Source organism: Amblyomma maculatum, chromosome 3 (assembly GCF_055883805.1).
Source record: "Amblyomma maculatum isolate TAMU_Amacu chromosome 3, ASM5588380v1, whole genome shotgun sequence".
Classification (NCBI taxonomy): Eukaryota; Metazoa; Arthropoda; class Arachnida; order Ixodida; family Ixodidae; genus Amblyomma; species Amblyomma maculatum.
In genome coordinates, this window is record NC_139346.1 from 30,651,531 (window position 1) to 30,669,241 (window position 17,711).

Genomic DNA, 17,711 nt, shown 5'->3' on the forward strand with positions numbered 1-17,711 from the left:
ATCGATAAAAAAATTGCAAAAAAGGCCGAAAGAAGGAGTTCAAAAACTTTCGGAAGGGTTTCTGACATCAAAACAGAGCCCTGGCTACGCCCCTGCTGTATATTGATAGGAGTATATACAGAGAAGTATATTCACCTAACAACTTGCTATGGACAAACTTTATATGAACTGATTTAAATACACAAAAGTAACCGTGTATGAACTTCGTATTTACGCATGTTCATACAGATTAAAACTACGTACAATATTGATAAGGTCAATAAGCTGTTAATACAGATTCTAAAGACTGTTCACGACCATTTCTGTAAGGGGAGGAACTAGAGACCAAGTTGCCAACCTTCGCTGGATCATGGAAAAAGCAAGAGAGTTCCAGAAACCCATCTACTTCTGCTTTATTGATTATGCGAAAGCGTTTGACTGCGTAGATCACAGCAGATTGTATCAAGCTCTCCAAGAGATGGGAGTTCCAATTAACCTCATCTGTCTCCTCAGGAACCTGTATGAAGGGCAAGAGGCCACAGTCAGAACTGGGCATGGTCTTACTGATTGGTTTCCGATTGAGAAAGGAGTGAGGCAAGGCTGCATACTGTCGCCCTGCCTATTTAACCTATATGCAGAGTGCATCATGAGGAAAGCCGGTCTGGACGAGTCTTCAGCTGGAGTGAAGATTGCTGGAAAACGTATCAACAACCTTAGATATGTGGATGATACCACTTTAATGGCAGAAAGTGAAGCGGAACTCAAGAGACTTCTGATGCGCGTACAAGAAGAGAGTGAGGAGTTTAGACTTAAATTAAACATTAAAAAGACAAAGATCACGGCGTCTTGCCCTATCAAGTCCTGGAGCATCAAGGGACAAGAAGTGGAAGCTGTGACAGATTTTCTTTTCTTGGGCTCCAAGATTACCTCAGAAGGAGACTGCAGCCATGAAATTAGGAGACGCCTGCTTCTGGGAAAGAGAGCGATGGTTAGCATTGACCGCCTAGTAAAGAGCAGAGACATTAGTCTGCCAACCAAGATCCGTGTAACTCGTGCTATGGTCTTTCCAGTTGTGATGTATGGATGCGAGAGTTGGACTGTGAAAAAGGCTGACCGCCGAAGAATTGACGCGTTTGAATTGTGGTGCTGGCGAAGACTCTTGAGAGTTCGTTGGACTGCCAGAAGATCAAATCAGTCAATATTGTCGACCATAAACCCTGACTGCTCATTGGAGGGTCAAATTCTAAAGTTAAAGCTCAGCTACTTTGGTCATCTGATGAGAAGAGAGGAGTCGCTGCAGAAAGCGATACTTAGGTGTCCTTTTCTATTTTTAATTTCCTTTTCTCTGGCAAAATCAAGTAATGTTGAAGAATTGAGTAAAACAGCGTTAAGCAAGGCGGGAGACGTGAAGGAGAGGCACTAGTGTCTTTCCTTCACGTCTCCCATCTTGCTTAGCGTTGGTTTACTCGATTCTTCAGCATGTACCAAGCAGCCCGTATTCACCCTCTGCCTAAGTAATGTGGATGTTCTTGTTCTGGTGTTTCATGTACTCTCCCACAATGCGCTTTGTTGAATGGCTTGACACATAGCCAACGAAGTTCATTATCCGCGAAACGCACAGTTTAGTGTGAGTGCTTAATGTGGTTGAGGCAACCGGTGTTTTAAAAGGCTGCCACGTTTTAAGGTTCGCTTGTTTCAAGAACGAAACAACGGACGAAATTTCTGCGAATCAATTTCGTCTGAATACTAAGCTAATGTTGAATAGAAGTTATTCGTGATACATTTTGACATATATTTCTCCTTCGTATCTTAAGCGGCTATGTGAGAGCAAAGTATGATTTTGGTGACCCCCCTTCACACAGTTCTCATGTGGGTTCTTCTTGTTTCCCAGTAATGAATTTGTATTTTATATGCGCACGGACGCTGGCTAGCATTACGTAATGCCGACAGCATGGTAACCTCTATGTATTTTTATATACTTCGAAATTTCTGCCAGTGGAATGGGACAAAAGAGTGTACATAGACAACACTCAACCTTTAAATACTCCACATGATAGCTGTGCGCTGTGCTGGCCGAGACTACCTGAAAAATTACCTGATCTCCATTACGTTGATAATACAGTACATAGCAATCATTATCCCTCCAACGATCGCAGGTTCACCGCGTCCAGCGGCCACTGGAAAGTGTTCGCAGCGGGTACTGTGGCTGTACTCGTGGCTGCCGTTGTATTCCTGCTTGTGGGGCACTACGTCCTGCCTCCAGCCTGGGAGCACAACGGCACGGAAAAGAGCGACTGTGTCCCAACTTCACCACCACCAGAGAGTGTCGACCTAAAGCGCGGGAGGCCGATCTTCCAACCAGTAAATAAGAGTGTCCCTTGTGCCAATGGAATCTGCAGCACTTCTGAGGCTGTTCGCTGGGAGAATGCACATGGGCATGTCGACACCGACCTTTTAATAGAAGGCATCCATGACCAGACTCTAGTGGAGCATATTCGGTACGCCATTTTCCGATCACAATAATCCTTAAAGTATATCAATCATGCTTCGAAGCACTCTTGTAGTGAAAATGTCTAGAGATGTTTCATGAGAGACGCTTAAAGGTCTATTCTGCTGGCTTTCAGAGCGTTTATATTTAATTCATATTGCTGAAGGCTTAGTCATCCCAGTCCGCGATTTAATTGTTTAGAACACGCAAACTATAATTTTAAATAAGTAAAAAAAGAATAAAAACAAACTGTCGTGCGTGGCTCCAGGAGCATTGCTTTGCGTGACGTCACGTGATGACGACAAAGGCATGCAGCCTAGCTGCACGCAAGTGCTATCGTCCTGTCGTGGTGTGCTAACGTCAATCTCTTTCACAGCCGCTGAACCATGGGAACATACTATTTGATTTCGGGAAGTCATCCTCGATGATATCGGGCAGTGAAAACTAGGACTTGCAATTCAAAATGAACTGAAAACAAGAAGACAAACAATACTCGGCACACACGCCCAATGGGCAGAACGAGCGAGCGATCTTGAATGGGGCTAAATTAGTGCTATGTGAAGCATTCGCTATGTTGTGTAAGCCGTTTATGCCCTCACGAGCTCTGGCGGAAGTACACGGCACCAGGGAGACCGATCGTTATACTGGCTATACTGCTGGTCCGAATTCTCATTCTTGCCTCGATATCGACCCAAAAGGCCGCCTCGTCGCGAGTGATAGTATTGTTCTCCACCGTCACAATATTCTTACCAAGCGGAAAATTTAATGCCTTTCCCCCCGGATGGCATTTGTAACCAACCTGTTGCTCATGATTATCCATTACGAAGTTCAGTAGCTGTGTCGGCGTTTGTTTACGGAAGAGTACGGAAGGTGCTCGTTCGCGCCCGAGTGCGACAAGCGGACGACCCCTGGCCCCATTCCACTACGTAAACGTTGGAAGCTAAATCAAGTTTCAAGTGCACTACGTAGCATATCAGTGCCCAGTGTGCCGTCTGACGGCGCTTTTATACTACCTTCGAGTTTCGCCCAATGGCGAAGCATACAGCTTGGCAGTCCCGTCTTCGCAGGCTCTTTTCTCGGCGTGATGTAGTAGTACGTAGACAAATGTCTACACAGATGCATAAAATAGTCGTCAAAAGATTCGCAACGCTTCCAGAACCGCATGTTGCGAGTTTACCCGTAATGGTGCTGTCCGTGAGGCGGCGGCCGAAGACGCTCTGGCCATGCGGAACGCCGTAGTCATCGCTAGGCCTAAACGGTTTGACATCGAAACCACAGAAGACTGCGCTTTGAGATCGAGAAGCTCTGTACCAAAATTATATCGCGGAACTGCCTCACTCTGAACCCAGCTGGCTCGCAGTAATAAAAAGTGCAATTTCGGCGACAGCTTTGCAGCGCAGCTAGAGTAGCTGCATCACACCGGCAGTTGATGTGGGGCTGCGAGTACTTCTATCGCAGTTATTACTCCTACCAGAAACTCGCTGAAGAACTGTGATCCTCAGTAAGGTTTTTTTTTACATACATTTATCCGAGCGCGTATTAAGATTGAAATATTTTAGCGTACTTTCTGACGGTAGCGCAAAGAATCCGCCGTGTCGGTGCACACAGACTGCCGCAGGCGGCAGGCGGTTCAGCTTGTTTTGCGGGCGGGAAGATCGTCGCCACAGCATCTGATTTTTACCATCACCCGATGCTCGCGAGGCCCAACTGCTCCATCACAGGCATCCTGTGTTGGTAGCAGTATATACCGCGTAATATGGTCTGAGCACAGATGCGTTCTTAGAAGTCGTGACCAGTTGGTGCGCCGGATAAATAAATAAATTTGTTCACATGAAAGGGAACACACATTATCTATTACAGTTTTATTTTTTTTTGTACGCAAGCTTGCCATAAGGCATATTATCATATTATATAAACTCATGTAAATGGTTTTCCGTGAGGAACCGGAGCAGGCTCCCGCTCTTAGCGTTGTCGGTGAGCCATTTAGAAAAGTCCTCTTCTCTTGCTGTGGTTAGTCCAACTTCGCGTAGAACCTGTGTCCTTGATGCCCTTGTCCCTGCACAAGTCCATAACAGTCCATTACAGTTGTTCTGTGCACACCTCATTCGCGCCGTAAATGATGGAATAAAGGTGGGAATGAAAGCGGAAAGAGAGAAACAGGTGTCATCGTAGAGAGCTACGCAGTATTTTCGACCACCTGGGGATCTCTACCGTGCGCTAACATAGCACAGCCAACAGCTGCCTTTCCGTTTAGCCTCCATCGAAACGCAGCCGCCGGCGATCGGAATCGAACCTGGGTACTCCGGCACCGATGTCGGGAATCTTAACCACTGCACCCCCGCGGCGGAGCAATGTTGAATTTGTGGCGAAGCTCCTTGTCCTTGATAGATTAATTGTAATTCGCTATGATATTTTTCGGTAATAATTCTGCATCAAACAAAGCACCTTTAGTTACTACCCAATTTTGCAAGAAATGCATTAAGTATGAGCTAAACTACAAATCTGTGATTACACAATCGACGCTGTTTGCAAGCAAGCTGTCGACCGCGTCTGCAGTATGCCGGGCTGTTTGCGACTGGCGCCGTGGACCCCATGCCAGGAACCATACCTGAAATCTTGCACGTGAGGATAAGCGGCCAACAGAAGGCTATAAAGGCGGCCAAACACCCAACAATCTACGCCTACAGGGCTGCTTCACTGTTGCCGTCGTCTGCTGCACCGACGCTCCTGCACAACTGTGACGTCATAAAGCACAATGTTGGCGTAATAATTTTCGGTTTGGCAGCGCGTACCGCGAGTCCCGAGTGGCTGTCTTTAAAAGTACTTTGCGAGAAACCCGAAGTGTTTTAAATTTTGCTATTTGACATACATAATCTTGGCATTGAGAAGAACTTCTGAGGCAAATATCGTTGGTATCTGTGCGAATCAAAATCTCGCCGGAGTTGCTGTCAAAGCACTTGTACTCTCAAAATTTTGGTCTGGACTGAGGCCGTGCAAGAACAACAAAACAGAAGACCCAACATTATTATATGTACTTTTATTACAAGTAGAGTGAAAGTTTTATGCCTGACGCACGCTGCAGATTTCGTTTAGGACACAAACAGCACCACAAACTGCTTTTGGTGGTATGAAAACGTACCGAACCGAAACAAGTAAGGTTGAACCACTTTCCCGTTTTTCGATAGATGTTCTGGTTTTAGTTATTTACTTTTTTGTTTTTCAAGCCTACGGTATTTTCTCGATTCAGTGGCGGCATGGATTATTTTCACAGCCTCAAGCACCTATCCCTAGTGAAAGTCGTGGGAAGAGAAGCACTTTTTGGTTTTGTAACGATGAGGCAGGTGGGGCGAGTTTTTGAAACTTAAATATTCAATATATTTAAAGTGGGCCTCAGATATACTTAACGGTGCACTTGAAGGAAAGAGATTGTGTCGAAGCCAAAAATTACTTAGAGCAACGTAGAAAACGTGAGTAATAGAGCAGAAAAACAAGGCGCTGATATGTTCCGCGTGCCAAATTTTCTCGTGTCTGCGCAGTGTTCTCGCCAAGGAGCCTCACGTCGCAGGGAGTCCGCGAGAAGAATACGTTCTGGCCGAGTACGTCGCTGACCGGCTCACAGAGTACGGATTTGACGAAGTGCGCCTGCAGCCTTACTACGTGCTACTGTCGCACCCTAACGCTTCGGACCCCAATACCGTACGTGCGTTGACGGAATTTTTGCGAAAATTCATGCAGGTGACATTGTGTAACTGAGTATAGAGAGAGAGAGAGAAAACTTTATTTCAAAAAGTAAAAGAGAAGAGAAAGGAAAAAGAAAAAAAAAGGGGGGGGGGCAGTGAGTGGAGTCTTCATTTCAAGACCCCAGTGGCCTGGGCTGCCGCTCTTCCCTGAGTTAACAGCCTACGCTGGGTCTCTAGATCATAGCATTGCAGACTGGCCTCCCACTGCGCCTCCGAATAGTGCATGTTTAAGTGTGGAGGTTTGGGGCCTGTGCACCCCCATGTGACGTGGTAGGCGGTGGGCTGGTCGTTGCACCAAGGGCATATGTCTGTGTAGTGTTCTGGGAACATTATGTTGTATTGATGTAGGTTAGGGTAAGTGTTGGTTTGGAGCTGTCGCCATTCCCGCATTTCTTGTGCACTTAGACCCTTGTGTGGAGGGGGATAAATCCTACGTTGTTCCCGTAGGTACTTAAGTCGCGCGCCGTAAGTCGCTGGGACAGGAATGCTGGTTGTGAGATCGGGATTGGTGGCCGCTCGGTTTGTGTGACCTCGAGCTAGCCTATCCGCGGCCTCATTACCTTCCAATCCAGAGTGCCCCGGAACCCAAGTGATCTGATGTTTGAGCTGTGAGTTTGTAGCCAATGGGTTAGTTGGGAAGCGAGCTAATTTTGTAGGTATTCTGCCTGCAAGAAGGAGCCGACACGCCGCTCGTGAGTCGGTGTTTACGTGAAGCTCTCGATTTGTCGCGTCTCCGTAGGTAATGGCCAGCACTGAGTATAAAACGCTTCGTGCAGTTTAATTAGCTGCATCTGTGCAGGGATGCCGGTTAGATCCGTTCTCGTATTACTGTCAAAGTGTCTGAGCGCTTAGGAATGAGTAAATGACTTTAATATCAGAAGCTGCCGAACAGCGCTTTTGATTGGAATATGCACTACGCATCGGTTTTCATTTGTAACGATTTAGGGAAAACGATTTAGGGAAAAGCTGTTGGACCTTTATATTGATCGGTTTTGCCCAACGAACATCCACGATGCTTGCAAAGCATCGTGAATTTTCTCTTTGTGGTCTAAGGAGAGACCCATGTGTTTCTACGAAACTTAAGCCGTGAACCTCTCGTGCTGACTTATGGATCCCCTCCGGGTATGATGTCGGTTCTGAGACCTGGCTTGTCGGTCGCGTCTCTCCAGCCTGATGCGCTGGCTCAACACCCCACAGCACAGACAGAACTGCCGTGGGAGTCTCAATTTCGGCCCCAACCTCAGCGACATGGAGTGTGCCTCACTGAAGGCCTTGCAGCAGGAACACCGCAGTTGTTTCGCTGTTCATGCCAATGAATTTGGGTGTACTTCATGAATTAAGCATCGGATCGGCACTAAATGCCATCGGCCCGTGTACAAACAACCTTGTGTATCCCCGGCCGAACTACGGGCTATCGAGCAACACGTGGTCGATACGTCGACCAGGGTATCATCTCCCCTTCGTGTAGGGCATCCTCTCAGAGCATCATCTCCATTGTTTCTCCACTGTCGTCGTGGTACGGAAAAAGGATGATACAGTGAGCTTTTCAGTCGATTATCATAAGCTTAATGCTATTACTCATCTCAATGTGGACCCGCTGCCTCGGCTCCATGATACGACATACCGCTTGGAGAGATCACGCTACTTTTCCAACTTGGACCTCCTCTCCGGCTACTGTAACGTGCCTCTCAAGCCCGACGACGCTTAAACAATGGCATTTCGGTCTCCCGGCAGCCTTTACCAGTTCAACCGCATGCCATCCGGCGCCCCGAATGCACGGGCCACCTTTCAGCGCCCGATGGACCGCGTACTGGGCCATATGAAATAGACTATGGCGTTGGATTACCAGGACGACGTTTCAGTCTCGCAGGTACTTTTGAGTAACATCAGCGACGCCTGAAACTTATCATGGAAGCGTTTACCACAGCCGGGCTTTATTTAAAAGCCAAAAATTGCCTTTTCGATTTCGCCGAAGTAACATACTTAGGTCCCGTCGTATACCGGCATGCACCTCGATCCTGATAAGCTGCGAGCGGTAATGGCTTACGCAGCCTCAACCACTCTCAAAGAACTCAAATGTTTACCGAGATTCGCTTCTTATTTCAGTCGTCTCATCCCGAACTTTGCCAAGGAAAGCGTACCTGTTGTATGTCGAACGCCGCCGCCACTCTTCGGAACTAGATTGTTTCGGTGCTGTCTGGGCTGTCGAGAATATTCTGTCCCGATCTCTACGGCCGCTACTTTACCATTGGAACAGCGCTTTGACTTGGCTACAGTCCTCAAAACATATGAATGCGAAAATTGCGCGCTGCTCTCTGCAACACCAGGAGTACTATTTCAGCATCGAGCATCGGCGCAGCGCTGCTCATCAAGATGCCAATTTTTTCGTTCAGCATCCTTGTTTTATGACGATGGACTTGCAGACTGCGTAATTCCAAGATGCAGATTTTACTGCCAGAATCCACTCCCTCAGCTTCAATGTTGGTAGAAACAACGGAAAGCTGCTCTTGGCCTACCAGATGGAGGATGGCGTCTTGTATCGTGTGAACCGGCTCCGGGGCCGGCCTCCTCTGTGGTTACAGGTGGTTCCTGAAGAATGAGAGGGAAAAGCGTTATTATACGAAGAATTCGAAGCAGGCAGGCCGCCTGGGCCTCCGCACGACCCCACTCACAATCTAAACATTCATGTTGTGATGTTGATCCATGACGTATGCAGCCCGACTGACGAAGATCTTCTGCCTGACCGGGTCCGCTGACCGCAGTGAGGTCTCCCAGTCCGTTCAGGCTCGGAGAGGCACCGTCCCGGCGGGGGGAGGGACGCCTGAAGCTTTGCGGTTGCAGGTGTTGCGTGGCTTATACGATGCTCCCACGGCAGGTCTCTTGGTCGCATCAAGACTTATGTTCGCGCGTTGGAGCGCTTTTGATGACTTAATATGTATGGAGAGATATCAAGATTCCCGTGGCATCGAGCCAGACGTGTCAGTACACTAAGCCGTCTATGATGGTGTCCAAAGTAGCCCTACAGGCTTTCTTTCGAATTGGTTTGGTTAGATTGTTTGGGCCAGTTTATCCGAATACATCCGAGTTTATCTGGCAACAAATGCATCCTTGTTGCAATCGACCACTTCTACAAGTTGGTCGAAGCATTGCCCGTCCTCCAGCATGATTCCGTTGTCTCAACGATCGCTGGCTGGATGAATGTATGTTAGGAGCGTCCCTTTTGAAACGGGGTGGTGATAGTCATCGACATGCTCAACCTTTCTTTTTATGTTTTTTAACTTAGATAATTCGTCAACTTTAACGACTTTCCTTTCAGTCCCGGAATATCTTTAAATGCCCGTGTTTTAATTTTTATTTAGCTCCCATGCGCGCCCTTCCTGCTGTTTATCCACCAATCTTCCAACACACATTTTGCTGGTCTCTACCAGAGGGTCCTCTGAAGAGTGTCACCGGGCGACAAATATCTCTAACATTGTCGAAACGAATAACAGCGCATTTAAAACCCGCCGTTCCCGTTGCTTGTGTGGCGAAATGTTTAACACTACTTCTCCCAGCGCTGAAACATCTGTTCAAATCATCGGCGTGCAATTTTTTCTTACTATTTTTTTTAAATCACAACGTTAAAATAAGTTACTACCATCTATCGCGGGGTGTGCTCCTTTTTAGGGTGCATTTTGTGATGCTTTTGATTCTTAATCGCAGCAAAGTCAGCGTGAACACCGCCAGGAGGTGACGGTGTGGCAACGGTTACACTATGCAGTTACCTTCACTGTAATCATTTCCTGCCTTCAAGTTCATGTTACCTTCAGGTTGCGTTCAGAGACACCTCTCAGCAACAATCTCCATTTAACTCTCTGAGCGGCAACCAGTGTGGAGAAAAAGTTGCCGGGCCCTACCGTTCAGAAAACAGAACTACGCGTCCCCGATACATCGTCTACTCATGCCGTCTTTGTGGAACGGCATCAGGGCGCACCCCACCGCCTCGTGGCGGACCGTGAGAGCTGCTTCATTTTCTCAAGAGTTCGAACGAACTCTTCTTTTTGCATTAAGAGCTCTCCAACGTCGGTCAACCATCCACAGTGCATTGGCCCCGTGGAGCGCATCTATTGTACCCTGAAGGCTATACTTTCATCCTACGCAGCTCCGTACCAAACTAACAGGGACCGCTTTGTCCCTGCTGCAGCTTTTACGATCAATACTGCGGTGCAAGAAACAACGCATGCGTCCTCTTTCTCATTAACACCTTTTCTCGGGGCTAGCTGGCGTGCTTGAATTGATGAACAAATTGCGCCGAACAATGCAGACCACATGAAAGAGGCGAGACACAGGCGTTTTTCTCTCTTTCTTAGTTCTTTATGGCCGGTCACGCTGCATTCCTCTCGAAATGCAGTTAGGCCTGCCCCGTACTAATGTGTCCGCGTCTGACTCCGCCCAACGACTTCGGATCGCCCGCCTCGACGCGCAGCACAACCTCTTGAAAGCTCATGCACGTGTGCAAGTCCACAGTGAAGCGTCTTCACCAGCTCCCTGATTCCGACCCGGCGAGTCCTCGTTCGCCGCACCATATGTGCCCCGAAGATTTCACCCCGATATCGCTACCCTTACCGTAAGACCTGCCCGAGCGTCGCCCACGCGGTGTGCACTGCATATTTCCAGAGCATGTTACGAATATCCAGCGATATCTGTCCGACGCCCACAGTGATCCCGACTTAGCTATCGGGACACGCTTATCGGTTCCAATGGCGTCCACAGTCGAGCATATCTCGGTAGTGCTCTTCATACATTGGAGACTCACAGAGCTGTTGGTGAGTAGTGGAAGCCAGCGACCGGAAGCTGGTGACTGGCACGCAGAATCACGACGACCCCAACAGCCACTGGGTTGTCAAGCGCCAGATAAAAATGAGATGTTTCTAGAACGGATCCATCAAATGCAACGGTATTGTGAGCATCGAACGGCCTCTCCGGAGTTGGACTGGGATTTGATGGGACATTCCTGGTTAGTGCGATCTCGTATGTTTTATTGTTCATTCTCTATGTACTCTGCGTTTTCATGCGCGTGCGTGTGTGGTGTGTGTGTGGTCTGAAGAAGAGGAAGCACGGTATCAGCGTGCGGCACGATTGCGTGGATGAGAGGAGAAACAAGACAAGGATGGTTAGACGGCGGTTTGCGTATGTCTTCCTGAGTGCCATCCCACACCGTTACAATATATAGCCCACATGACTAGACCATTCCGAAAATTCGAAAACCTATATACGCTAATAAAAGTTCACATAAGTAACCACAAGGGCGGCATAACTCTGCATGTATTCGATAATTTCGGAGCCGAAATGATGGGATTCGGGCCCACTGGCTTTGGACAGCTCTGCCTGAGCGCATATCAAATCCCGCCCACAGCGGCCGGCCATATTTCTGTGGAAGAAAGTTCTCTTTCTGTCAGATAAGAGCGCATCCCTGGACGTCGAAATTAAGTGGCACTGAAAATTGACTGAGGTTGTGACCGATGATTATAGAAAGTCAATTGTCGAGAGCTCTAGACAACTTCGTCTAAACGTTCGCTCATTCAAAATCAATGTTCGATGATCTGCAAGAAACGAAGAGGAACTCAGATAACCAGATTGCGTTAACAAGCGGATACGTTTTGGAATACGCTCCATTGAGAACATACTTATTTCTATTTCTTTCGTCATTGCTCAAGGATACCACTCCTTATCAATGTGTCGCATCCTAATTTAGAAGATTTGAACTCACTTAACTATCTATTACTGTTATCTGCATTCTTATACTCCAACAATTGGAGCTCCGGAGATTTTCTGGTCAGGAGAGTGTGGCTTATCTGACCTGCACATTTGCAGTTATGGGCTGGGAGCGGAAATTAATTTTCCGCGTGTACAACACAGCGACTTATTATATAGTTCGTGAGAGGGGATAGCAACGTATTTATCATCGCCTGAACGACGTCCACTAACTGCCTACTAGATAGGCTGTACAAACATTAGTCTGCCATTTTCAAAGACAGATGATGTGTGTTTGCATTTGCGAGTGCGGCATCGAGAGGCTCTGTACTTGCCGCTTGTGGTCTTACAGAACGCTATTTGGCAAAGTGTCCTTGCATTTGTTTTCTTTCCTCTCGCAGCTGTATGTGGGAGGGCACTTGCCAAGCGAAGTGTGTTTGGGATTGGCACCGAATGGGTTTGAAATCACTTCCACATGATTTTTAATGTGATTGCCAGCCGGCTACAGAAAGCGAAAAACTGGTAATGGCTGTTCGCTCCAAGTACCTGAAAAAAAAAAGAGAAATAAAAAACTCACTTCGACATTTGGTTTGACAGTGTGTGTACCAGGGCTGCTTTTAAAAATCCCACTGTGAGTGTTGAGGGAACATGAGTGCGTCCATTTCGCAGCGTATTTCATTTATTAACTAATTCTGTTCTTTTTCTATTCTGACTGACTAAAAAGCCTTCCAGCTTACAACGCGCAAGAATAGATAGTTTTCAAATGGCCTAAGAGGAAGGCGCTGTTCGAACCAGGTTGGCTATGAAACATTGCTTTACCTTCATTTGTCGAGCCCTGTGGACTATATCTTAGGCTCTCTTGGCTCTCGGTGTCTTACAGGTTCTTCTAGATAAGCTTGAAGCCACCGGAAAGACCGTTAGTCATGTACAACCGGTACCGCAAACGACCTTATCCAACCCGTCGTAGTTTGAAAACACCTGTAAGCTAATATACTCCTCGTCTTTTGGAATTAAATGTTGATCATGTGTGCAGGTGAACGAGCCGTGCGCTCACGTGAAATATGCGCATATTAATCTCCCATTGAGTACGGCGCATCTCTGAAATGGCATCTTTCGGATTTATTACTTTTCATTTAAAGACGTCGTTTATTTGATGACGTAAAAGATGTTACATTTATCCAGATTAGGAAGCGCATCGACACTAGTTCATGCACGCCATAGTGTAAGCACGCCGCATGCATAGTGTAAGCACGCCAAAAAGCTTTAAAACGGTGATGTTTGACTTTTCACATTTGAAACAAATCGCCAATTATAAAACACTCGATGTCGGATATATAGGGCATAAAATAATAGTTGTATATATCAATAATTCGATAAAGCATGCGAACAGGTGAGATTCTTCTAATCCAGAAGCGTGAATACTGCGCACTTAAGCTAGCTACTGCTGCCTGCTGGCAGCTAGTGCTATGTTGGATGTGGAGCCGGGCAAGAAGGCGGCGACCCGACTGCGTCTGCGACAAATGAGGATTATAATTTGTGAGGTGTGCTTCCCTCAATTTTCTGCAGGTGTTCACCATTCCCAGTGCTATGATGTGCTGGTTAGAGGTGTTCACCGGGATATTGAGGGCCCGCTTAATGATTTTGGGGAGAACTACTTCGAGGGCATCCACATCTTGCTTCTGCAGGTGGATATATGCAGTCGAATACAGGATTTAACTGGTTACGAAGGTGTTTGCTAGCTGCAAGGTATCCCTAATTCGTAGCCTGGCGCGTTTATTGGAAACTCGGTGGACCATGCGGCCCACCCGAACCCCCCCGTTGCGGAGTTTAGCCAATGCAGTGTCTGGCTTGGGGTGTTGGTAAATGAAAAACCCCAGTACCATGATGGCTGACGCCTGGGGCGGGCGGAATTTCTGAAACGCCGTTAGGGTTCCAAACCCGGCATTTATCATGTGACGCCTCCGGCCCACACCATAGGGAAGGTTACACGGCCGCAATCGTTCACCAGACGAAAACCGACAATGGTCTTAGCTCAACAGGCTTTAGTCGGACGTGCCCGAGTGGCAGCAGACGCCACTGGGGTCACGAAGTAGAGACCTCCACCTAGTATTTGTGCCTGTTGGCCCCGTCAGAGCCAGCTCGTGAGCAACCTTCTGTATTTATATCTGTACATATATGCTTTCCACCAACACCACCAGCAACAGATATACTAGCAGCATACCACTTGCCGTAAGCGCGGGATGTAGCGGGACGTACACGCGTGCACCCGTGCGCCACTTAGTGCCAGACTTCGAAAAGGGATTCATTGGGGTCCCCTTCAAGCACCGCAAGTGGGCGCAAGCTCGAGCGCGCCAAATATCTGGCATGCACAGATCGCAGCGTTAGAACTCTAGCTACTCGCGTCACGCGCCTCGCGGCAAAGTAACATTAGAGTTGGCGCTCGCATCAAAGCTTAGCTGGAGTGGCCTTTGGAGACGAGGCCTTCCTTTTTCACTGGCAGGCTACACAATAAATACTTCAGTTAAAATTTGGTCGCAGATGATTTCCGCGTCTCCTTTAGCAACTGAGCAGGCCACGAAATGGCCAGCGCAAGTCTTCGGTCAGCTATGCTGGCTTTACACTCTATGACAACCAGGGCACCGAACGATGGCTTTCCCGCGTGACAGCATCTTCGCGTTTTATCAACTAGGAGCAGTGCCGCATTGAATATAAGTCAGCCATACCAGAGACCCATTCATCTCGACAGGTTGTTTCACAGCGAGGCTGCGGAGCCGACTCTGCTTAATACGCGGAAAGGGACGGTGTGAAGGCGATTAGGAGAAGCGCCCATGGCTGAGACACGGAGAGCACTTTGATATATCGAATGTTCCTCTCAGCGGTAGTTCGATAAGCGCCAAAGACAATTTTATACTAATGCATGGAATTGAAAGCAGTTGGGATATATAGGCTTTTGCCACAAATTCCGGAAATCGTCCATGAGTACTGTGACCTACTATGATACTAGATTCTTACTAAATTCTATAGGCTCCCCAATTCAGTTCAAGTATGGCTTTAAAGTATCCCGCCTGCTGTGCAGAAGGTTTGGCAGTTTGACCCCTCACCGAACGCTCTGTGGCAAGTCTTGTATATTTTGCTGTGTTATCGTTACGCATTATATGGATTGCATTGCATTGTGTACTTTCGTGCATTGTGTATTGGGAATCGCTTTAGTTCACCTTCCTCCTCCTCCGTTCTTCTCTTTCTCGCTCTCTTGTTGGCCTTTCGTGGGTTTTGGTTTCGTAATAACATTTGTGCTTGCCGATAAAATGATTGCAACACTTAAGAAATTCCTTTAATTTATTACACCTCAAAAGAAGTTATTGCCTTTCCCCTCCACAGGATTATTAGATTTGCATTGTGGAAGCTTTATCTCTTAGTGTATTAGCATTGATGTATTGTATTTCAATTGGCACCTAATGCGCAGCCGTCTATAAACACTTGCAGCATAAGCTGTCAGGAGGGAATAGGCTAGCCCAGGTTCTTTTCGGACCTTTTGCTATTTCCTCCAGCGGCAATTTGTGTTCGTTTCTCTTAAATACAAAGATTTTCTGAGAATTTCAAATAAGCATTTTTCGATATATCCGGGCTGACATTTCTGGGATCGAGTGTATTTAAATAAAAAGTGGATCGGTTCCAATTTTGGCGACCTTCGATTCAGCTCAATTTTGTAATAAAGAAATGAAAGTCGATTGCACATTTTTACTCAACTAAAGCACTAAAAATCACCGTCCTAATCAAGTAATGTTTACAAAAATGCACAATCTACAGGCACAGACCGCGGGGGTGTATCTCTGTCAAGTTATAAAACAAACACCTGCAAGCGTTTAAAACAAACACCCCACACACCTGACCTTATGAGATATTTTTTCTTAAGGCATTCCATGTACATTTTGCTGTGGTTAGCCGATTAATGAGACTAGGTGGTAGAAGTGCATGATATGCGTTGCTATGAATTTCAATCTGTGAATTTAAGGACAAGTTTTGAGCACTGCATGTTATTTTTTATTTTTCGACATGACGATAACTGAAAGCGCTAACTCTTGTATAATTTCATTCTCATCACGAAGGTGCAGTTGGTGAATGTCACTACAGGCGACGTGCTGCTGGAGGCAGCTTCCCAAGAAGAGCTAATTGAGTTGTCGGACACTGACATTGGACCTGCTTTTCTTGCATACTCGCCGCCCGGAGACGTTTCGGTGTGTATTCAAATATTGCGTTTTTCTTCTGTAGGGTGTTTTGAACGCCGCGTACTATAATTAGCGGAACAGGAAAGTAGTTCCTCTCGCGGGTGGTGTAGCTGCAGCTGCCACAGGATTGGTTGAAACTCAAGATGATTTCGGTCAGAGGTGGATGCAGTTACGCTGATGACGATATCCACTACGGAAGCAAAAACTTAGTTTTCTTGCTCCCGCGCTCCTCTGATATCGACTGGCGCGAGGACAGAATGGCTACGGTTTAGTGAGCGAAGGCCAAGGTGGAGGAAAGGGGCAACACCAACAACGTGCAAAGCCGAGATTCAAACTACACCAGTTAGCCAGAAAAAAAAAAAGCATGGGTGGAGAAAGTAAAGAACGTATAAAAGCTACTGATATATACTTCAAGTTAATCAGTTGCTACAAGCGAGCAGTCCAGGGAAACATGGACGCGGTTTCATACCACGCCAATGTGGTAAGCGAGCACTATGCATACCTCTATCGCCATCAGGTGTCATGGTACATTCCTTTTCACGCACACGCTATGGTCAGCAAGGAATCACATGGGCATTACTCGACGCTGTAAACCGCGTTCACTCGAAACACGTGAGTACAAAAACACTTAGAAAAGCCGCGTTTTAGAGCAATCCTTGCGCCACACGTGACCATTGTAACGTTACGAGGATGACATTGGGGAGTTTATTTCAGCTATGTCGGTTTGTCTTTTTGAAATATGCATATTTAAGTTTTGGGTATATTTATGTTTTAACCCGTGACGCATATTCAGTCACGGGTGTGTGTTCTTTCACATATAGTCTGTTTTTCATGAGCGAGGATCATGTCAATTTCTGTGAGAGAACAGTTTCTTTTTCTTTTATATGTATTTAAGGCCGACACATGCAAGCTGTTACTCTTGCCGGTTGCATGGAAGAAAGGGTGGGGTCCGGGAGAGCTAGACCGTCGTCAAGCTGTATTAACGCAGCTTTTTCTTCATCCTCCCTTTTCATCTGTTGTGTGAAATACATTTTTTTTAATTGTTAGACTGGGGCGAGACTACAGATAGAGGATCGCACTGAATAACCCATCTCACTACAAGCGATATTAAATGGTTGCTGTGGGTCACAAAATAAATTTTGATAGACAATACCCTATCTCACGAGTTCCTTGCAGCATTGTGGGAGCTAGAAAGCTCAGATAATCCGGAGGGTGTGGATAGTTATCTCCTCGCAGTGTATGGAGATATGGTTGGGAAAGATTGCAAATAAACGCTATCTATGGAGCAAGCGCTGAAACACCATTAGGAAGTTTCAGAAAAGCATTTTGCATGAAGTTATGCTGATTGTCGCATCCAACACTTAGTGAAGCGCAGTGAGCGAAGAGTAGGGGAAAATCTCAGCCTGCATGCACCGTCTGGATTGCAAAACAGAAACAATTTTTGTGAAGAAACCGGCCTTATTCTTAACGTGAGATGAGGGTAGACAAACGCCCGACGAGGCCTGCATGAATAATGAACGCACTGAGAACCCCAGTAAGATCGAT

At 46.8% G+C, this 17,711-nt stretch overlaps 1 protein-coding gene across 1 annotated transcript in view; it reads left to right on the forward strand.

Annotated features, from left to right (window-relative positions):
- LOC146194444 (aminopeptidase NAALADL1-like) overlaps nucleotides 1-17,711 on the forward strand; it is a 99,540-nt gene that overhangs the window by 21,435 nt on the left and 60,394 nt on the right. The window contains exons 3-5 of the mRNA XM_084597412.1: nucleotides 2,136-2,477; nucleotides 6,004-6,163; nucleotides 16,047-16,175. Coding sequence (XP_084453538.1) covers nucleotides 2,136-2,477; nucleotides 6,004-6,163; nucleotides 16,047-16,175 — 631 coding nt within the window. The remainder of the gene's footprint in view (nucleotides 1-2,135; nucleotides 2,478-6,003; nucleotides 6,164-16,046; nucleotides 16,176-17,711) is intronic.